At 43.3% G+C, this 24,223-nt stretch overlaps 1 protein-coding gene across 1 annotated transcript in view; it reads right to left on the bottom strand.

Annotated features, from left to right (window-relative positions):
* The window catches only part of LOC122559324 (protein kinase C-binding protein NELL2-like), a 360,484-nt gene that overhangs the window by 258,071 nt on the left and 78,190 nt on the right, over window positions 1–24,223 (bottom strand). The window contains exons 8-9 of the mRNA XM_087997004.1: window positions 19,505–19,633; window positions 15,699–15,801 (exon numbers count right to left, since the gene is read on the bottom strand). Coding sequence (XP_087853130.1) covers window positions 15,699–15,801; window positions 19,505–19,633 — 232 coding nt within the window. The remainder of the gene's footprint in view (window positions 1–15,698; window positions 15,802–19,504; window positions 19,634–24,223) is intronic.

Raw genomic sequence — 24,223 nt, forward strand, 5'->3', positions numbered from 1 at the left:
TTGGCCATGCTAAATTGCCCATAGTTTTAGGTGCATTAGTCAGAGGGAAATGGGTCTGGGTGGGTTACTCTTCAGAGGGTCGGTGTGAACTGGTTGGGCCAAGGGCCTGTTTCCACACTGTAGGGAATCCAATCTAAAGGCAACTATAAAGGTTGAAAGACAAAGTAAGCTAAATTGGAATGGGAAAACACATTAAAAGTTGGAACAAAAGAGAAGCAGACAATTACAGAGATATTTCATTACCCTTAGCAAAGATGTATTCCATTGCAAAAGAAAGATAAACCATCTCTGGGTTACTAAGGAAGTTGTGAATTGTATTGAACTGAAAGAAAATAAGTGCAATGCTGCAATGATCAGCATAAACCAGAAAGTTGGAAACATTCTAGAAATCAGCAAATGATGACTAAAAATGTAATGAAAAGGGAAAATTTTGCATAGGAGGTAAAACTAACAAGAAATATGAAAACAGACAACAAATACTGCACTAAATATATAAATAGGAAGAGAACGGCAAAAATATGCTTTGCTTCCCTGGAGGGTAAGACTGGGGAATTGAGAATGGTTAACAAAGAAATGACAGGGGTTTTGAACATGTATTTATTATCTGCCTTCACAACGGAAGACATAAAAAATTTCCAAGGATAGTAGATACATAGGGGATAAAAGGGAAAGGAAAACTGTCACCATCACTGGAGAAAACATTTTGAGAAAAGCTAATGGGACTAGTCCCTCGACCTGAAGGTCATATTGTAGTGTTTTAAAAGATGTGGCAAATGATTTTGTGTGTTCGCACAATCATCATAAAATCCCTACAGAGTGGAAGCATACTATTCAGTCCATCGAGTCCACACCAACCCTCCATCCAGACCCACCCCCTACCCCTATAATCCTACATTTACCATGGCTAATCCACTTAACCTATACATTCTGGGCAATTTAGCGTGGCCAGTGCTTCAAACTGCACATCTCCAGACCGAGAGGAAACCCAAACACCAGGAGAAAATGAAATTGAACCCAGGTCCCTGGTGCTGTGAGGCAGCAGTGCTGACCACTGAGTCACCGTGCCATGTTAGTTGTAATATTTCAAAATTCCCTAGATTCAATAAAATTTCCAATGGACTGGAAATTGGCAATTGTAAGAAAGGAGGAGAAAGAGAGAGAGATAGAGATACTACGTAAAACTATAAGACAGCTGTAACATCTGTCATTGGACAATGCTGGAATCTATTCTTCAGGAGGTAATAGCAGGTGCCATGTAAATGTTACATCACAATAAGAGCTCATGGTGTAGGGATTTATACAGTAGCACAGCTTGAAGGTTGGATCATTAACAGGTAACAGAAAGTCAGGATACATGAATCATTTCGGATTGGCAATCTCCAACTGGTGAGGCACTGTAAGGATCAGTCTGGGGCCTCAAATATTTATCACCTACATTAATGACTTGGATAGAGTGGCTGGCTGTATTGTAGCCTAATTTGTTGCTGTTACAAAGATAAGCAGGAAAGCAAGTTATGTGGAAGATGCTAAGTGTCTGCAAAGTGTTATTAGTTGATTGAGTGAGTAGGCAAAAACTTGGTAAATGGAGTATATTATGGACCAGGCCAGACCCCCTCAAAACATTTCAAGAAAGTAGCCCAGACCCTAACTTTGCTAGTTGTTCTAATCAGGTGTAGAGTGGATATTCCAGGAGGGATGCAAGTGGTCAAACCACTTAGTTTTAAACAAAACCAAATTTATTTGCAAGACTATTGAATGAAACACAAAAACAGAACAGAATATAGACTAACTTAACCTTTCTGAAAACTCAACAGATTATCCCAATTTAATGATACTGTTCCAAATACTTGCAACAATCCCCTTGGGGCATACCCCTTAGTACAAAAGGTAATATCAAACACAGGGTCTTACAGGAGAGATGTCAGAAAGAGGGAGGATCAGCATGGACCTGCTTCTTTGGGTCTAGCAGCTTCACACCTGACTGTCTGCTTTCAATGAATAGCCAGACTGCTAAAACCCAACCAAATCTAAACAAACCAAACCAAAGAAAAGCTGAGCTGGGAGGACTGGCCACTCCCCTTTCATTGTACAAATTTGTTTTTAATTTGAAAGCCTTTTTTCTGAGGCAGTATCTGTTAGCTATAATTAAATTGGCCCTAAAACCCTTCAAACCTAGACCTTCAGGAATCGCTGCTTTTATGACCTCTCTGAGAAAAACGCTAAAAATGTGTTGCTGGAAAAGCACAGCAGGTCAGGCAGCATCCAAGGAACAGGAGAATCGACTTTTCGGGCATAAGCCCTTCTTCAGGAATGAGGAAAGTGTGTCCAGCAGGCTAAGATAAAAGGTAGGGAGGAGGGACTTGGGGGAGGGGCTTTGAAAATGCGATAGGTGGAGGGAGGTCAAGGTGCGGGTGATAGGCCGGAGTGGGGTGGGGGCGGAGAGGTCAGGAAGATGATTGCAGGTTAGGAAGGCGGTGCTGAGATCGAGGGATTTGACTGAGACAAGGTGGGGAGGAGGGGAAATGAGGAAACTGGAGAAATCCGAGTTCATCCCTTGTGGTTGGAGGGTTCCCAGGCAGAAGATGAGGCGCTCTTCCTCCAACCGTCATGTTGCCATGGTCTGTCGATGGAGGAGTCCAAGGACCTGCATGTCCTTGGTGGAGTGGGAGGGGGAGTTAAAGTGTTGGGCTACGGGGTGGTTTGGTTGGTTGATTGGTCCAGGTGTCCCAGAGGTGTTCTCCTCTGGGACCAGATTAACAGCCCCAATCAAGGAACTCATATTCTATGGGTCCACCTGGCTGACCTCATTATAATCAGTACAAAGGAAGTCTGACGGAGGAGGTGAGAGGTTGAATGATTCATCGAAAAAGTTTATCACCATCATATTACTTTCCAAATTGGTTTTCAAAATACAGCCTATCCGGGACAGTACAATACAAATGGACTGACCCTCAGTTTGCTGTATTCCTGCTGTAATATAACCTGTCTGACTTACACATATTTTTAATATCATTTATTTGGCATTTAGGTTTGAAATATGGAGTTAATAGCGCATGTGTCTTCTGTGTGTCTGAAATTAATAATTAAGTCACAAGTATTTTTGTATCTTGTGATTTCTATTCGAACAGTTTGCAAGGTAACTTGGGCAACCTAATGGGTTTTTATTTACATTATGATTTTGCAACCTAGAAAGGTAGACAATTGTACTTTAAGGTTTCTGTTAGAAGTTTCCAGACTTAGTGAGGTCATTTTCAGCTTAGAGGACACATTAATATCTCAGAGGGAGAGATTTTTGTTTCAGTTTTACTTTGTTTTGGCAATTCTGTGTAATCCTTGGACAGAAATTCCAATGCATCTCTGAGCAGTTTTTCCTGGAAGGGAGAATATAGTGAAACTAGGTTACCTTAGCGTAAGGAGCCAGACCAGGTGTTGGAATAAAAACTCTGAAGAGCTCAGGTGCATGATAGCCCCAAGAATAAGCTTTCAGAGTTTCCAGGTAATTTTTCATATTCATATTGCTTCATAAGAGCAGCACGGTGGCTCAGTAGTCAGCAGTGCTGCTTCACAGCGCCAGGGACGTGGGTTCAATCCCAGCCTTAGGTGACGGTGTGGCATTTGCACATTCTCCCTGTGTCTGCATGGGTTTTATTCGAGTGCTCTGGTGTCCTCCTACAGTCCAAAGGTGTACGGGTTAGGTGGATTGGCCATGCTAAATTGTCCATAGTGTCCAGGTATATGTAGGTTAGGTGGGTTAGCCATGGGAAATGCAGGCTTACAGGAATGGGGGGTGGTGGTGAATCTGGTTGGGATGCTTTTCGGAGAATTGGTGTGGACTTATGGCCGAATGGCCTATGTAGGGATTCTATGATATTCCACCTCAACATTTACACTCAGTACAACTCCCAGGTCTAAATGCTCCCCTGCATAATCTTCAGGCCTGCCTCAGGGTTCCTCCAGAGGTCATGGCTATTGACCCCTATGCCAAGCCCCAGACTGAGTCAGAATCTTGCGCCAATCTGAAGACTCAAAGTGGTAACTCTGTACCTCTCCATACCTGCTGAGTTTCTGCAGCACTTTCTGACTTTGCATCTGATTTTGACCTCCGATATTGTTATATACGTTTATAAAATATACCTTATCGAACAGAAATAGCCTACTGCTCCAGCTTTCTCTACAACCATAAATGATCAGTAAAAAAGATAAGTCTTTGATCAGGTTCAAACCTGTTAAAATTAATGGAGTAGAAACGTGTGCGGGATTGGCTAGCGTTATTTTGTAGTACGGTGCAAAATGAGCTTTGACCCCAAAAAGTTATAATTTTATTCAAGGAGCTCTGTTCATTCACCCAGTTCATCAGTACAAATATATAAGGATATTAATCCAAAATGATGCATTGACAGCACAAGCACTTTAATAATTTTACTTTTTTGATCAAATAAATCTGTCACATTCATTTCATAATTTTGTTAGTTGATTATTTAAAGCACAAACAATTAATATATAGTAAAGTGAAGGCTCAAAACTGAAGCTAAATGGCAACATTTCACAATGCTAAGGCTTTTGTCTTCCAAAAGACTCCTACGGTAGCCCAACAAGCCTTTAAAGAGGTTAATTGGCATAGTATCACACCATAGTCTGTGCAACAAGAAATAAATCTAATGAGAGTCCACAAAACATTAGCATGGGCAGCGTTATTGGCAAAGCTCAATGTTTAAGGATCTGACAGTGCAGTGGCTTTGAACGCAAGACCTGCACAAACAGAAAAGATGTCCTTGATCATTGTGCTAATCTCTTTTCAAAGCTTTGATAATAGGGTAAAGCAAGAAGTTACATTCATATAGTGCCTTTCACAAATTACCACACATCCTAAAGTGCTTCAAAGACAAAGAACAGGTCCTTTTTTATATGTCCATGGAATGTGGATATTGTTGGTAAGACTCATGTTTATTGCTCATCTGTGATTGCTCTCAAGAAGGTGGTGGTGGTGAGCTGTCTGCTAGAACTCCATGTTATACTGGCACATGCACACTGTTATGGAGGAAGGACTCTCACAGCAACAATGAAGAAACAGTGATATATTTCCAAGTCAAGCTGATATGCATATTGAATGGGAACATGCAGGTTGCAATGTTCATGTGTATCTCTTCTCTTGTTTTCTGAAGTGATAGAGGTTGTGAATTTGTAAGTTACCAACAAAAGAGTTTTGCTGCAGGACATCTTGTAGATGCTACACACTGTGATGGTGAGAGGGTGAATTGTTAAGATAATAGATGGGGTGGGAATCTAGCAGGCCATGTCCAAAATATAGGCAAATTTCTTAAATGTTGACCAATGCAGTACTGACTCAGGTGGCCTGTGTTTTCATTTGGGGAATGATCGCAGCCAATCATACTTGATGGCAAAATCATGATTAGATATTCAGTTCTGAGAGATCTGTTGTTGAAACAAAAACTGAAAATGGTCTAAATGCTTACTCTGGAGACCTGATACAATCAGCCTGAATTTTTCTCTGAAAGTAAAAAAATGCTTTTATGGAATATGAACAACTTAATTCATAAACTTACTAGACTGCAAAGATTTCAGACAATGTGCCATTGGAGTTGGTGACTAATGGAATATCATCATAATGGTAAAGTATGCTATTGTAAGTTTCTCCAGAGGAAAAATTTTAAAGGGACCTAAGGGGCAACTTTTTCACGCAGAAGGTGGTATGTGTGTGGAATGAGCTGCCAGAGGAAGTGGTGGAGGCTGGTACAATTACAACACTTAAAGCATCTGGAAGGGTATATGAATAAGAAGGGTTCAGAGGGATATGGGCCAAGTGCTGGCAAATGGGACTAGATTAGGTTAGGCTATCTGGTCAGCATGGTCAAGTTGGACTGAAGAGTGTGTTTCCGTGCTGTATATTTCTAGGACTCTATGACAGCACAGTAGTCTCTAAAACTTGGGAGCAATTTTTGCCTTCAGTGCTTGGATGGTAAATGGATGAAATGAGTCACTTGCTACTTACAGAACTATTTCAATTTAATGTCAATTGAATGGAAACGGAGTTTGTTCCAGTACAGCAGGACAACCCACTCTGCCAGGTTCTTAAACATAAGACCAGGAGAAACAAGAACACATGTAAGCCATTTGACCCCGTGAGCTTACTTCACCATTCAATAGGATCCTGGCTAATCCGACATTCCTCACATCCACTTTCCTACCCTTTCCCCATAATCCACAATTCCCCACTGATCAAGAATCTGTTTCAGCCTTAAATATTCACAAGGAGTTTGGTCCACAGCTCTCTGTAGCAAGGGGTTCCAAAGACTTACAATTCTCTACAATGTCATGTTGCGGCCATATAGGATATTGGTTAGTCCACTTTTGGAATATTGCATGCAATTCTGGTTGCCTTCCTTTTGGAAGAATGTTGTGAAACTTGAAAGGGTTCATGAAAGATTTACAAGGATGTTTCCAGATTTAGAGAATTTGGGCAATAGGGAGAGGCTGAACAGGCTGGGGCTGTTTTCCCTGGAGCGTCGGAGGCTGAGAGGTGACCTCGTAGAGGTTTATAAAATCATGAGGGGCATAGACAGGATAAATAGACAAGGTCTTTTCCCTGGGATCGGGGAGTCTAGAACTAAAGGGCATAGGTTCAGGGTGAGAGGGAAAATATATAAAAGGATCTAAGGGATAATGTTTTCATGCAGAGAGTGGTGTGTGTATGAAATGAGCTGCCTGAGGAAGTGGCGGAGGCTGCTACAATTAGCATTTAAAAGGCATCTGAATGGATATACGAATAGGAAGGGATTAGAGGAACATGGGTCAAGTGCTGGCAAATGAGACTAGATTAGGTATGATATCTGGTCGGCATGGATGGGTGGACCAAAGGGTCTGTTTCCATGCTGTACATCTCCATGACTCTAAATTCTTCCTCATCTCAGTCTTAAATTCCCCTTTATTCTGACTCTACCCTCTGTCCAAGACTGTCCCATGATGGGGAACACTGTCTCAGCATATACCCTGTCAAGCCCCATAAGAAGTCAAAACGTGTGATGCGGGAAAAGCACAGCTGGTCAGGGAGCATCCGAGGAGGAGGAGAGTCGATGTTTTGAGCATAAGCTCTTCCTCAGGAATGAGAGGGTGGCCCAAGGAGGCTGAGAGATAAATGGGAGCGGGCTGGGGCTGCAGGCAAGATAATTAGGAATGTGATAGGTAGATGCAGATGGGGTGGGGTGAAGGTACCAGGGAAAGTGATAGGTAGATGCAGGTGGGGGTGGGGTGAAGGCAGCAGAGAAAGTGATAGGTAGATGAAGGTGGAGGTGTGATGGTGATAAGTTGGAGCAGAGGGTGGAGCTAATAGGTGTGAAGGAAGATGGACAGGTAGCACAGTTCAAGAGGGTGGTGCCGAGTTGGAGGGTTCAATCTGGGATAAGGACTCGGGAGGGGAGATGAGGAAACTGGTGAAATGACATTGATCCCGTGTGGTTGGAGGGTCCCAAGGTGGAAGATGAGACATTCTTCTTCCAGATGTCAGGTGGCTAGAATTTGGTGGTGGAGGAGGCCCAGAAGTTGCATGTCCTGGCAGAGTGAGAGGGGGAGTTGAAGTGGTCAGCCACAGGGCAGTGGGGTTGCTTGGTGCGTGTTCCCCAGAGATGTTCCCTGAAACATTCCGTGGGTTGGTGTCCTGTCTCCCCAATGTAGCAGACTCGCCAACTTTAAGAGCATTTAAATAATTATTGGAAAGGCATATGGACAAGAATGGAATAGTGTTGGTTAGGTGGGCTTCAGATAGGTTCCACAGGTCGGCGCAACATTGAGGGCCAAAGAACCTGTACTGCGTGTAATGTTCTAGTGTTCTAATATAGCAGAGACCACATCGAGAGCAACGGACACAGTAGATGAGGTGTTTGGATGTGCAGGAAAATCTCTGTCGGATGTGGAAGGATCCTTTGGGGCGTTAGATGGAGGTGAGGGAGGATGTGTGGGCATAGGTATTACATCGCTTGTAGTGGCAAGGGAAGGTGCCGGGAGTATAGGGTGTGTTGGTAGGGAGCATGGACCTAACAATGGAGTCGTGGAAGGAATGATCTTTGCGGAATGCAGATAGGGGTGAGAAGGGAAATATACCTCTGGTGGTGGGGTCTGTTTGTAGGTGGCAGAAATGGTGGAGAATGATGCAATGTACATGGAGGTTGATGGGGTGGAAGGTGAGGACCAGGGGATTTCTATCCTTGTTGCGGTGGGAGGGGTAGGGTTCAAGGGCAGAGGTGCAGGAAGGGGAGGAGATGTGCTGGAGGGCATTGTTGACCATGTGGGAGGGAAAATTGCAGTCCTTGAAGAAGGAGGCCATCTGGTGTGTTCTATTGTAGAATTGATCCTCTTGGGAGCAGATGTGATGGAGGCAGAGGAATTTGGAGTAAGGGACAGCATTTTTACAGGAGGCAGGGTGGGAGCAGGAGTAGTCCAGATAGCTGTGGGAGTGGGTTGGTTTGAAGTAGATGCCTGTGTTGAGTCAGTTGCCGGAAATGGAGATGGAGAGGTCCAGGAAGGGGAGGGAGGTGTCCAAGATGGTGCTGGTGAACTTGAGATCAAGGCAGAAGGTTTTTGTGAAGTTAACGAACTGTTCACCTCCTCATGGGAGCAGGAAGTGGCGTCGATACAGTCATTGACGTAGGAGAGGAAATGGTGGGGAAAGGTGCTGTTGTAGCTGTGGAAGATGGACTGTTTCACGTACTCGATGAAGAGTCAGGCATAGCTGGTGCCCATGCTACCCTTTAGGTCTGGAGGAAGTGGGAGGATTTGAAGGAGAAATTGTTGAGGGTGAGGACCAGTTCAGCCAATCGAATGAGTGATTCAGTAGAAGGGTACTGGTTGGGTCAGCCGGAATGGAAAGTAACGGAGGGCTTGGAGGCCTTCGTTATGGTTGATGGATGTGTATAGCGACTGGATGTCCATGGTGAAGATGAGGCACTGGGGCCGGGGAACCGAAAGTCATGGAGGAGGTGGAGGGTGTGGGTGGTGTCTTGAATGTATGTGAAGAGTTTCTGGACCAAGGGGGACAGGACGGTGTCAGTGTATGTGAAGATACATTTGATGAGGCAGGAGCAGGCTGAGAAGGTGGGTCGACCAGGGCAGTCAGGTTTGTGATATTGGAAGAATCCTATACACTTCAATGAGATCACCTCTCATTTTTCTAAACTCCAGTGAGTAGTCCCAACCTGATTAACCTTTGTTCATAAGACAATCCCTCCATATCAGGGATCATCCAAGTGAACCCTCTCTGAACTCAATGAAATGATATATTTTCTTAAATAAGGGGACCAAAACTGTTCACAGTACTCCAAATATGGTCTCCCCAGCACCTTTTATAGTTGCAGTAAAATGCCCCTCTTCGTTATACTACAACCCCCGCCTTGAAATAAGGGCCAACATTCCAATAGCCTTCCTGATTGCCTGTGTTTTTGTGGTAGCTGGTAAGCTGAAGCTGGGACACTTGCTGGATACAAACATAACCTTTTTGCTTCCTTCAGCCCTATTAAAACAATTTCAGCTCTCTTCACTCTCTGCAAACGGAGTTTACATTGAATCGCTCACTGCCTCACACTCACTGGCTTTCTGGCACTGGTCCCTTTGTAGGGCTCTTTAGCAAAGTGATCACAATATTTGCCGATTTCAAGCAAAAGGTCTCATAACTTGCAAATACCATTTTCATCAAATATAGCATGGAATCACAGAAGACAAGGTTTTTTTTCCTGGGGTGGGGGAGTTCAGAATATGAAGGCATAGGTTCAGGATGAGAGGGGAAAGATAAAAAAGGGGCAACTTTTTCACATAGAGGGTGGTGTGTGTATGGAACGAGCTGCCAGAGGAAGTGGTGGAGACTGGTACAATTACAGCACTTAAAAAGCATCTGGATGGGCATATGAATAGGAAGGATTTAGAGGGACATGGGTCAAATGCTGGCAAATGGCACAAGATTAGTTTAGGATATCTGGTTGGCATGGACGAGTTGGACCGAAGAGTTTGTTTCCATGCTGAACATCTCTGACTCGATGACTATAAATGCTAATGTTCAGAAGGAAGCCATTTGGTCCATAATGTCTGTACTAGAATTGGACCCCAATTACAATTCGGAGATACAAGTGGATGGAATGTGGGTTCCACAGATGCCTCTTCAGTCATGACATTAACAGGCCCTAACCAATTACCATGAAGGGTGAGCAAAGATTGACAGTCACCTTCTGTGCCAATCTGGTTTTTCTGAAGCCAGATGGAGCAGGAATGCTCCTGAATTACTCTGGCCTGCTGCTCACCTGATCCACTGGGATCACCTTCCTTCCTGTGATTACCTTAGGACCAACCAGTCAGCATCGTGCCCTTCCCAACCAGGGGGGGCTGTATCAGAAAGATGACTCAATGCAAATTGTTCTCAATTGCTTCAAACATCGACCATTCTCTCCTCAAAATGGCTCAGCCCTCACAACGCTGAGACCAGGCACTCAGAGTAAATACCATCCAGATGGAGGGCTCATGCCTGAAACATCGACTATCCTGCTCCTCGGATGCTGCCTGACCACCTGTGCTTTTCCAGTGCCACACCTTTCGACTCTGACTCTCCAGCATCTGCAGTCCTCACTTCCTCCCACCATCCTCCAATTGGCCAATTTGCACCAAAAGATAAACTCCGCCCCATTGTTTCCCAATAATTGAGCAATGCCACAGAAGTTTGAACAGCACATACGAATACTATACACCACACCCTTATTTTAAAGTAGAATCCCTGCAGTGTGGAAGCAGGCCATTCAGCCCATTGAATCCACACCAACTCTCCAAAGCGTGCCCCACCCAGGAAATTCTTCCATGCTATCCCTGTATCCCTGTATTTCCCATGGCCAATCTACCTAACCTGCACATCTTTGGACTACGGGAGGAGACTAGAGCACCTGGAAGAAACCCACACAGACATGGAGAGAATGTGCAAATTCCACACAGTCAATATGACCATCAGACCATAAGACATAGGAGCAGAAATTAGGCCATTCAGCTCACCAATTAATCATGGCTAATACGTTCTCGACCCCATTCTCCTGCATTCTCCCTGTAACCCTTGATCTCCTTGATACTTGAACCTATCTATCTCAGTCTTAAATATACTCAGTAACCTGGTCTCCACAGCCTTCTGTGGCAATGAATTCCATAGATTCCCCACTCTCTGGCTGAAGAAGTTTCTCCTTATCTCCGTTCTAAAAGGTCTTTGCTTTACTCTAAGACTGTGCCCCTGGGTCCTAGTCTCTTCTACCAATGGAAACATCTTACGAACATCCACTCTGTCCAGACCATTCAGTATTCTGTATGTTTCAATTAGATCCTCCCTCATCCTTCTAAACTCCATCGAGTATAGACCCAGAGTCTTCAAACGTTCCTCATATGTTAAACCTTTCATTCCTGGGACCATTCTCAGGAACCTCCTCTGAACATACTCCAGGGCCAGTACATCCTTCCCGAGATATGGGGTTCAAAACTGCGCACAATACTCCAAATGTGGTCTGACCAGAGCCTTATAGAGCCTCAGAAGTAAATCCCTGCTTTTATATTCAAGTCCTCTCAAAATAAATACTACCATTGCATTTGTCTTCCTAACTGACTCAACCTGCAAGTTTACCTTGAGACACTAGAACTCCTATGTCTCTTTGCACTTCAGACTTCTGAATTTTCTCCCCATTTGGAAAATAGTCCAGGCCTCTATTCTTCCGACCAAAGTACATGACCTCACACGTTCCCATGTCGTACTCTATCTGCCAATTCTTTGCCCACTCTCTAACCTGTCCAAATCCTTCTGCAGCCTCCCTGCCTCCTCAATGTTAACTGTCCTTCCAACTATCTTTGTATCATCTGCAAACTTAGCCAGAATGCCCTCAGTTCCTTTATCCAGATCGTTAACGTACAAAGTGAAAAGTTGTGGTCCCAACACTGAGCCTTGCAGAACACCACTTGTCACCGGCTGCCATCCTGAGAAAGACCCTTTTATCCCCACTCTCTGCTTTCTGCCAGACAGCCAGGCTTCTATCCATGCTAGCACCTTGTCTCTAACATCATGGGCCTTTATCTTACTCAGTAGCCTGGTGTGCGGCATCTTGTCAAAGACCTTCTTGAAGTCCAGTCGCCTCAAGCTGCTGTGAGGCTGCAATGCTAACCCCCACTGAGCCACCATGCTGACCTTCGTTTCATTAGCATGCCTCGGCTCCTCATTAAAATTAGCAACTCCATTCACAGGATCACCAAATTGTTCTGGTGTAGGAGGAGGCCATTCAACCCATTATCCCTGCACTGGCTCCGACTGGAGATAAAAGACACTTAAAAGCTTGAAACTTAAGCACAAAAAAAGGGCTACATTTCTAAGTCAAATGGAAGCATTTGATCATTTCTAGTTTAAGAATTTGGCGATGAGGTCTCAGAGTGGACACAAGGTACCATTCTATCATCCTGATATGAAAAATTAGGTTGGTGCTGAAGGCAGTAAACACTCTCTAACAAATTACTGCTTCTTTAATCATTTCAGTTTTTTCAATCCACTTTTGCTTTGAAAGATCCATAAGTCAGCTACATGCAGAGTTTCAAGTTTAAAGAGTTCATTTTCCCTGCTGTTCTTGAAGTCACTCAAGACTCATATGCCAGAAAATTACCTCTGGGACTTCCACAGCTGTCAGATCAGCAGAAACCCTGCATGTGCATTTAAACAGGGATTTCTGCAGAGGTTTATGTGCCGTATCAAGAGTGCACTTGAGAAAATCACCTGCGACCATTTTAAACTGGAAGAGTTGGCTGGAGGAATCCTTAATAATGTTGGCGTTAGCGACAGATGAATTCTTTGTTTTTAGAGTAGCAAAGTGGAATGTTGATATAATTTTACTTCTTTGCAGCAGGGTGATACACAGGAAATGGGGTTTGAGGCTGGTATACTGCCTGAACTCCAGAAAAAATGAAAATGTAGGTACTTTGGGTACAAAGATTAATATTGGATAGCCTTCCCAAATATTCAAAACATTGAACTTTATGGGAGAAGAGAATGCATCTCCTTACATCATGAGTTACTTGAGGAGCACCAATGTATGGACTCTCCTGCCTTCTGTGCTCAGAAGTAATTCTCAGAAGTACAAGTGACTATAGTCCATTGTCTCTCTGCATAGGGATTGTTCTGCCATTTTTACTCTCCCTAAACTTAGGGTCTCCTCTTATCAGAGAACTCCCCCAAAGTGCTTTATAGAAATATTGATGAAGGTATTTTTGTGAGGGTAGCATTACAGCCAAGTCAATTGTAGGCAGCAAAAATGACAGTGGTGAGGTTGGAAATCACCATTAGTGCCATAGGAGGTGGCGAAAAAGACTTCAGCCCAGGACAGTGCATACCTGGTCAGGATGTAGATATTGAGATGTATGCAATGCAAATATAATTCAGTGCAACATATCTGAAGCCATATGTTTGTAAGCATTTTTTTTTTAATAGTCAGTGTACTATTACTGTAACATAGAGATTTATTAACAAAACAAAATAGTCACCAGAAACAAAACAAATGTCCCCATGCAGCACGAAAGACAGTTAAACAGCTTCAATAAAAGACAAGGTTACTATGGGCATGCTTTTCACTCATGGTTGCACTCAAGTTAGAGCTGTAAAAATGATTTGTGTCATTTTCACAAGCACCTGCAAATTATGAAATAACACAATGTCAACCAGGAAGCAGACTGAACCTAAAGGTTGATTGCTAGGGCACCCCAATCTATTTCGGCAGAAGTGCAGTCTGCAGATTGCATTGATACATTCCTTGGCTTCAATATTATTCCAACAATAGCAGGTGATACCGGATGTCAAGTCACGGTGTGTGTATCAGAATGAGAATGAATTGACTTTACAGCTGCAGGAGTGATAGATAAATTCTAATTACTTTGATTAAAATCTGTATCTAAGGACACCTGCCAACAATTCTGCTTGTAGAGCAAAGTCTGCATCCTTTGTTGAAGTTTTATTCCTTTAACTTTTTTTCCCCACAACTGCATGCTGTTTAATCACGGGACACTGTCAGTGAATATTCAGGGAATCGGTTCTGGATATTCATAACTGTCAGCATGATGGGTTCACGGTCAGATGAAAAGTTTTACTTGTGTGTAAAAGAAAATGTCTTGCAGTGGATCATGGAATTGAAACCTTAATCTGGCAGTTCCTAAAACACATTAGAGTCACCAAGACGGCAGATTAACAACATGGAAATTGGAGAAGACTTGAAGTTGAGATTTGAGGTAACCCTTGCAGTGCTCACACTCACTTTTCAAGTGGCAGTAAAAGGTCCCATGGCATGACTGCAAAGAGCTGGATGGAAAGGTCTCAGCTGACTTTGATCTCTCAGCTAATATTACTGGAACAGATTACCTCAGAGTTAGGGTTTCTTCGGATCTTACCGTGTGCAAATTTGTTGTTGCATTTCCTACATGACAACAGTGACTGAACTTACTTTGTTCTCTGTAAATCACTTTAGGATCTAGAGCTGTGAAAGGCTCAGCATAAAGGCAGAATGTGTTTTTAGTATTCAATAAACAAGTGTGCTTTTCAGTGTCTGCTCTTTATTCCCACTGGCGAAATCTGGCTTTCAAAATTCCCAAATTTATTGGGATATCAAGATGATGCCTTTGCAGTGGACTATGCCACAGGACTCAATTGTTGTGTGTCTGATCTGCTGGTGAATTGCTTAACTTTTAAAATAACTTTTGATCAGCTTATTGCCTCTCCCTCACTGTTGCTTTGACCCACCAATTCTTTTTACCGGTTTCTCTGATTTTGGTGCAGCCTTGTTCCTGACCAGATTTGCACTGCTCTGGGCTGAAATATTTTTATCTACCTCTGATGGTGATTTCCAACTGATCTTGAATAGGTACTGCCACATTCAGTCCTACAGGAGTACCTCCATTAATACCTCTGTAAAGTGCCTTCCATTAGTCTCCTGATTTCTCCAGTACTTGTAATGGTGCCACAAGAAGAAGCTGTAGGGTTAAGGAATGTAGAAATAGCTGAACAATCTCTATGCAGACAGACAATGGGCAAGAGCTGCCAGTACTCCCAGAAAGTAACTTTGGGATCAGAAATGAAGCACAGAAGGAAGGAGGGTGCACATTAGTGTTCCTCATGTAACTCAAGAAATAAGGAAGACAGATGAAACACAGAAAGTAGAAGGGCTTTTTCTGGTCTCACAGAGACTTTGATGTTAGACTTTGGCCAGATTCTATCAAAGACAATGTACGCATTTATAATCATTAGAAATAATAAGGGTTGCAGTACTGTGTTAGAAAACCATGTTACACTTTTTCACCGCTCCTCTGGACCATTGAATGTTCATTGGTACAATAACATCCTCAGCTCACAAATAGCTCAACTTGAGGAATGGCAGAGAGTGGAAATTATACAATTCTCTTGTGAGCCACAAGAAAAATAAGACTCCAGCTGCTGTGTACCACAGAGTTGCTGTTTACGAAGTGGTATTGTCAGCTGGCTTGAACTTTGATTTATGGTAACACATTGGGTCAAAAATTTAAAACAAATGTGAGGATTCGTAATGATGGAAAGCTTAAATTGTTTTAACATCTTGAGTTTCATCCCTTCACTGAATTATAGTGACTTGTAATATCATTTAAAGTATCAATTAAGATCATATTTTACTCACGTTGGCATTCCTTGCAACATTTTCCTTCCGTGTAGACTGGAGCATTACCTGGAGGACAAATCTCAGTGGGGCACATCATTCTCTTGCATTGGACTGTTCCATTCTGAAGAAAACAATGTCATGTTATTTAAAGACTCTCTTCATTATGTGTCAACATCAATGCATTATTAACGGGGATAATGAACCATAGCCAATTCATTCAGACCAAGTGCTCTGTGTATCACTTGTGTGTTGAGTTCTTAAATTGGTAATATTGCAAAATAATTTGTGCCTGGCTGAAAATCTCACTGACAACAAAACAATTGTACTACATCTCTTCTGAATATAATTTCTTTCTCACTTAACATAGAAAAGAAAGGAAGAGGGATCATTTTATATCTCAAATAACACTGTCTATTTTACCGTACATTTTGCATTTCATGATCAGGAAGTAAAGGATACTTGTTCCATTGCTGTAACTTTGGTGAAATTCAAAGCACCCCATTTCCAGAGCAAACTGGCTCTCACTAAAATTACATGAAGGTTATGGTGGAAATTTTGAGTAAAGTTTCGAGATGCTGAATTGTTTTATAATCAAAGTGGAATTAAAGTGATAATAAAAATTACCACAAAATAAGTAACAATTTTGGCCCAACCTTTAGTTGATGAATGGCCTGCTGGTCAATTGGTGTCAATATTAGAGGGTTTTGCGGTGCATTGGTAGTGGCCCTACCTCTAAGCTAGGTGACCTATGTTTAAGTCCCACCCTCTGGAGGTGTGTCATAATGCATCTGAACAGATTACTCAGAAAATATCCATAACTCCAGTGTCTATTTAAAGTTAGGAGTCAGGTAGTTTTTCACCATTCATTGCATACAATGTTTAATTGATGTAGCTAAAATCCCCACTCGCAGGGTTCTAAAGGCTCCATTAAATTTCATTGCTTTTATTAACACAATTCAACTGAAAACTCATTGCAAGGGTATCGGATAAGGACAGAGAAGTGGCATCAGCTAGATTACTCTTACAGAATGCTAGCATGAACCTGATAACTGAAGGGTCTCCTTCTGAGCAGTCCCATTTTTAGAATCCATGTTATGAAATCAGCCATGTAATTTAAATGAGACTTACATTCAGCAGATGTTGCGTTTCTGTGAATTTTAACAATGGTTTAGAATAAATTTCTTTTGCAGTTGGTTTCACATGCAGAACTGGCCAATGTGATCAGGTGCAGTTATGAAAGGAAGTTGTTAAAATGGTTCCTGGACTGACCTGGAGCTATTTCTGTTGTTAAATAAATTCACTGCATTCTTATCAGTTCCAGAATGGATTAACCATATTGCTGAATCCTACTGGTAGTCCTCATCCTTAAGAAAAAGGCTCGGGACCTTGGTTTTATGTCTTTATTGCATTAGTTTCCAACATAAGAATGTTCCTCACACCCACTACTCCTAAAGCCAATTCTATAACATTATCTCATCTGAGCTTGATGTCCCTACTGCCCTTGCAAGCTCTTTGCCTTTTACATTTTAGTATAATATCATCATTTCAGATGCTCAAACCATTTCAACCCATTCACTGGTTGTTATGCTTGCCAACATACATACACAACGAACCTAAAATCTTCATCCTTTTCCTCTAGCCCTTGCATGGACATTAGTCAAACAAGACATCAAGAATGCTGGGATTTTTTTAAGAGAACCCTATCAGATCCTACAAGAATTGGAAAGGGTAAATGCAGGAAGAATGTTCCCAATGACTGCGGAATCTAGAGCCAAGGGCCACAGTCTAAGGATGTGGGGTACGCCATTTTAGATTGAGAAAGAAAATTCAGCACCAGAGGTCTAAAGTGTCAATAGCTGGCCACTTCACTTAAATGTAGAGTTCCATTTGATAATTACTAATCTGATGCAGCCAAGTTAACAATATGGATGGTCATGTGACTACCCCAAACTCAAAACAGGTGACTGTCTGATCAGAAATCAAATTCAATCCCCAAAGGCTGATTAACGGGAACCCTCTCTCAGATACATGTACTGCAATGATGGCAATCCAGAGATAACTATTCACAATGATTCCAAACTTTTAACTTCTGTTTCTTCTTGTTGTACTGTGGGTAAGCCACAGAAGCATGAAAAATAGGAGCAGGAGTAGGCCATTCGGCCCTTCAAGCCTGTTTCACCATTCAATATGATCATGGCTGATCATCCAACTCAGTCCCCTGTTCCTGCTTTCTCCCCCCAATACCCTTTGACTGTGTCAGTCCCAAGAACTATTTCTAACTCCTTCTTGAGAACATTCAATGTTTTGGCCTCAACCGCTTCCTGTGGTAGGGAGTTCCACAGGCGTTCCACTCCCTGGGTGCAGACATTTGTCCTTACCTCAGTTCCAAAAAGCCTACCTGTATCCTTCAACTGTGACTTTGTAGGTACTGTTAAAATCCACAGCGTGGCACAAGTGCCAAGCCACCCCTGATCACTGGGCACACGGCAGTATATTCACGAAGCTAAATGGGTCACCGGTTTTCAAAATCAGGAGAAGATCTGCCATGATGATAAGCACTGGATTCTACCCACACTCAGAGGGGAGGCCTGCAAATATTTTGAAGCCTCTGGCTCTGATGTCATGCCACTCCCTGCTGCATAGAGGGACTGAGACTCTTTCAGGGATAGCATTTCATGGGAACCCACGTACACATGGAAAAGTCTGGTCAGCATCAGGGTCAAACCCTTAATTAAGTCATGAACGCCATGTGTCCCAAGCGTGACGCCATTTTAATGTCACAGACCTCCTGTGACCCCACACGGGGTGGGGGTTATATTTTAATTCCTGAGAGGGGTCATAAAGTTAGCACCGTCAGCAGAAGGGGTTTGGACCAGCAATGATCTACATGGTTTTATTCAAAAGACGAAGTGTCTACCTTCTTAAAGGGCATTATATGCAACAGCAATCTGGCTCCAACAATCTGTCCATCAGGTTCACAATTACCAATAGAAGAAAAACTCAAGAACTGAGAGGGCTATGGTAGCCATGAACACTCAGTCCAAGCTTCACAGCAGCTATGACTGTCTTGGAGCTTGCACCATTAAATCCCATCATGCCATCCTCACTGGGGATCATGATTCACAGTTCAAGCAGCTCTGCTTTTTAGGAGCTTAATTGGTCACTGCCAGTGTCCAACCATTCTTACTGCCAATCCTTCTTCAAAATGGCATGGCGTTAGTGAGAATTTTCTCCTGTTTCCAAACTGTTGACCCACTGTCTTGAACCACTGAAAATCCAGCCACCTCTGGTTAAGTTCAGTACTCACTGGATGACGTTGATCCATCCTTTTGCAGCTTACATCCCTTCTCCTATCCCTCCAGCACCCATCTTAAGTGTTGTTTAAATTACACACACACACTAATAACAAAAATGCTCTCATCAAACCTCTACAATCTTTCCACTTTGATCTTTGAAAGCTCCATCTTTTTAATTAAGATTTCTCCAAAATATTTCCTGTGAATTACTGTCCAATCCTTCAGTTAGTTATCTATGCTTTCACTCTCATACATTCGGAGGTATTTTCAAACTCAAAGGTGCTGTGCAATGGCCTTTTTTTGTGGCACGTTGAAATTATGAATGGGTTCAGGGGGAGAGAGAGGAGATATTTCCCACACCCAACATATTTAATATTTCCTGTGCTGTTTTTAATTTCATCTCACAAAGCAATCAAAACAATTCTACATCAGTTGTTTAGAAACCATGGTAACTAGAAAAAGCTAAAATAAGGGGAAAGTTAGCTTGCAGTTAGCTAGATGCTGTTAAAGAGGCAGTGTTAAGGGTACCTTGCATGTGCAGTTCCTGCAGCCTTCAGCCCAATACTGTGATTCTCTGTAGACCAGGTCTTTCACCTTACAGCTCTTCTCACAGTAACAATGATCCAAACTGTTCATCTTCTCCTCAGCGTAAGACAGCTGTGTGAACATTTCACAGTTTATATACAGTCAGTGTAATCTTACATAACCTTTATCTATAAGTACCTGAGTGCTTGAAGACTAGAACATACTGTGACTGCTCTGAGGGAGGTTTTTGCATGTAATCTGTGATCTGAGGTCAGTGGTATTATCACCAAACTGTTCAGCTATAGGTCCAGGTAGTGCTCTAGGGACTTGAGTTCAGCCTGCCATAGAAAAAATCTGGAATTTAAGGATTGAATGATGTTCATGAAGTGATTGACATAAAACCCATTTGGTTTACAAATATCCTTTAGGGACAGAAATCTGCCACCCTTTTCTGGTCTGGCTGACAACAACGTGGTTGACTCTTAACTGCCCTCTGTGCAATTAGGGATGGAGCTATAAATATTGCCCCAGCCAGAGACACCCAAATCCCAGAAGTGGATTTTTGTAAAAAAAATCAGTTCTGATAAAGTCTCATCAAATTAATTCCATTCAAAATTGACACATTCAAGGCCATTTAAACAGTTAACACTGAGTAAAAACAGCCTTATTTTGCAAATACAAGTGTATACAATGAAATCTTTGTTAATGATGACAATCTTGCTGTTGATTACCTTAGCTCAAAGGGATTTTACAGCTTAGATTTAAAACATTAGAAAATTGTGTTGTGAATGTTTATCTTACAGCTGATGGGGATCTGCTTCCACCTGACTCATGGATGTGTTCCTGGGAAGGGCTTTCTAAACAGGCATTCACAAAATAAATCCCTGCAAATCAGCAACAACAACAAAAACTGTTGAATTTCCTCAATTCATGAGAGTGGGCAGGGCTGGGGAATGGGGCTAATGAAGCTTTGTGATGGTATTCCCAATGAGCCATCAAGAGGTATGGACTACTGATCCAGAGATTTATCTCAGGGAGTTTAAATTTAATCCATTAACTAAATCTGGAATAAAAAGCTAGTCAACTCAATGAAGCTACCAGACAGTCATAAAAGCCCATCTGGTTCACTAGGAAAGAATACCTGTGCATCATTAACTGGTCTAGACTCACAGTGATGTGATTAACTCTTAATTACCCTCTGAAAAAGCCATGCTAAACAAGATATTCAAGAATCTGGTTCATGGCCAATTTCTCAAGTGCAGTGGGACACACCCTCTGACCCCACTCCTCCAACCGTAACAAGGACAGAACACCCCTGGTGCTTACCTTCCACCCTACCAACCTTCGCATAAACCAAATCATCCGCCAACATTTCCGCCACCTCCAAAAAGACCCCACCACCAGGGATATATTTCCCTCACTACCCCTTTCTGCCTTCCACAAAGACCGTTCCCTCCGTGACTACCTAGTCAAGTCCATGCCTCCCTACAACCCACCCTCCCATCCTGGCACCTTCCCCTGCCACCGCAGGAACTGTAAAACCTACGCCCACACCTCTTCCCTCACCTCCATCCAAGGCCCTAAAGGAGCTTTCCACATCCATCAAAGTTTTACCTGCACATCCACTAATATCATTTATTGTATCCGTTGCTCCTTCTCTACATTGGGGAGACTGGGCGCCTCCTAGCAGAGCGCTTTAGGGAACATCTCCAGGGCACCCGCACCAATCAACCACACCGCCCCGTGGCCCAACATTTCAACTCCCCCTCCCACTCTGCTGAGGACATGGAGGTCCTGGGCCTCCTTCACCGCCGCTCCCTCACCACCAGACGCCTGGAGGAAGAACGCCTCATCTTCCGCCTCGGAACACTTCAACCCCAGGGCATCAATGTGGACTTCAACAGTTTCCTCATTTCCCCTTCCCCCACCTCACCCCAGTTCCAAACTTCCAGCTCAGCACTGTCCCCGTGACTTGTCCTACCTACCTATCTCCTTTTCCACCTATCCACTCCACACTCTCCTCCCTGATCTATCACCTTCATCCCCTCTCCCACTCACCTATTGTACTCTATGCTACTTTCTCCCCACCCCCACCCTCCTCTAGCTTATCTCTCCACACTTCAGGCTCTCTGTCTTTATTCCTGATGAAGGGCTTTTGCCCGAAACGTCGATTTCGCTGCTCCGTGGATGCTGCCTGAACTGCTGTGCTCTTCCAGCACCACTAATCCAGAATCTGGTTTCCAGCATCTGCAGTCATTGTTTTTACCTCTACTACTATTATAGGACAAGCCAAAAAGAGAACAGCCAGGGAATTCCTAGAGGCATGGCACTCATCCACAGATTCAATCAATAAGCACATTGACCTGGACCCAATATACTGACCACTGCAGCGGACAGCTGGAACTGACAACCGGAAGCAGCAGATTCAAACCACTATAAATGCCGGAGGAAAGATCACAGAAGCGCTTCACAGGAGGCTCCCAAGCACTGAGGATGTCACCTAGACAGGGGACGAAACGTCTGCAACACAAATTCCCAGCTCGGCGAACAGAACCACAACAACGAGCACCCGAGCTACAAATCTTCTCACAAACTTTGAACATCCACATCCCGAGACCATAGTGAAAAGATATCTCAGGCCTCACCCAGAATTATACACATCAATCCAACTTCTCATGATCTCACTGATACACTTGATGGCAAGCACAAAAACCTATCAGCACTGGACCATCACTCCTAAAGGGATCATTTCCTATTTCTGATACAAATCCTAGCCATACAGATCTAAAACAGGTCTTTCGGCCATCAGGTCCACTCTGCTCAAAAACAACTTTTCACTTTAAACCTAACAACTTGGGAAGTAGGGGTCTTAAATCAAGCTTTATAGAAAGGTATATTTAACTTTATTTTGGACAGAACTTTAACTTTATTTAAACTAATTAAAACAAAACAAATCACAACTTCAGAACAACATTTTATCGAGATGAGAAGGATAAGACCATAAGACCATAAGACATAGGAGTGGAAGTAAGGCCATTCGGCCCATCGAGTCCACTCCACAATTTAATCATTCAACTCCACTTACCAGCATTCTCCCCGTAGCCCTTAATTCCTTGTGACATCAAGAACTTATCAATCTCGGCCTTGAAGCCATTTAGCATCCCAGCCTCCACTGCACTCCGCGGCAATGAATACCACAGGCCCACCACTCTCTGGCTGAAGAAATGTCTCCGCATTTCTGTTCTGAATTTACCCCCTCTAATTCTAAGGCTGTGCCCATGGGTCCTAGTCTCCTCGCCTAACGGAAACAACTTCTTAGCGTTCACCCTTTCCAAGCCATGTATTATCTTGGAAGTTTCTATTAGATCTCTCCTTAATCTTCTAAACTCCAATGAATACAATCCCAGGATCCTCAGCCGTTCCTCATATGTAATTAGATTACATTAGATTACATTACAGTGTGGAAACAGGCCCTTCGGCCCAACAAGTCCACACCGACCCGCCAAAGCACAACCTACCCATACCCCTACATTTACCCCTTACCTAACACTACGGGCAATTTAGCATGGCGAATTCACCTAACCTGCACATCTTTGGACTGTGGGAGGAAACCGGAGCACCCGGAGGAAACCCACGCAGACACGGGGAGAACATGCAAACTCCACACAGTCAGTCGCCTGAGGCGGGAATTGAACCCGGGTCTCCGGCGCTGTGAGGCAGCAGTGCTAACCACTGTGCCACCCGTGTTAGACCTGCCATTCCAGGGATCATCCGTGTGAATCTCCGCTGGACGCGCTCCAGTGCCAGTATGTCCCTCCTGAGGTGTGGGGCCCAAAACTGGACACAGTACTCCAATGGGGCCTAACCAGAGCTTTATAAAGGCTCAGTAGCACATCGCTGCTTTTATATTCCAACCCTTTTGAGATAAATGACAACATTGCATTCACTTTCTTAATCACGGACTCAACCTGCATGTTTACCTTTTGAGAATCCTCGACTAGCACTCCCAGATCCCTTTGTACTTTGGCTTTATGAATTTTCTCACCGGTTAGAAAGTAGTCCATGCTTGTATTCTTTTTTCCAAAGTGCAAAACCTCGCATTTGCTCACGTTGAATTTCATCAGCCATTTCCTGGACCACTCTCCCAAACTGTCTAGATCCTTCTGCAGCCTCCCCACTTCCTCAGTACTACCTGCCTGTCCACCTAACTTTGTATCATCAGCAAACTTCACTAGAATGCCCCCAGTCCCTTCATCCAGGTCATTAATATATAATGTGAACAGCTGTGGCCCCAACACTGAGCCCTGTGGGATACCGCTTGTCACTGGCTGCCATTCCGAAAAAGACCCTTTTATCCCAATTCTCTGCCTTCTGTCAGACAGCCAATCCTCAATCCATGCCAGTAGCTCACCTCGAACACTATGGGCCCTCACCTTACTCAGCAGCCTCCCGTGTGGCACCTTATCAAAGGCCTTTTGGAAGTCTAGATAGACCACATCCACTGGGTTTCCCTGATCTAACCTACTTGTCAGCTCTTCAAAGAATTCTAACAGGTTTGTCAGGCACGACCTCCCCTTACTAAATCCATGTTGACTTGTTCAAATCCGACCTTGTTCTTCCAAGAATTTAGAAACCTCATCCTTAACGATGGATTCTAGAATTTTACCAACATCCGAGGTTAGGCTAATTGGCCTATAATTTTCCATCTTTTGTCTTGATCCT

This window comes from Chiloscyllium plagiosum, unplaced genomic scaffold, assembly GCF_037043375.1.
Source record: "Chiloscyllium plagiosum isolate Xiang-an unplaced genomic scaffold, Cpla_swu_hap1 HiC_scaffold_19, whole genome shotgun sequence".
Classification (NCBI taxonomy): Eukaryota; Metazoa; Chordata; class Chondrichthyes; order Orectolobiformes; family Hemiscylliidae; genus Chiloscyllium; species Chiloscyllium plagiosum.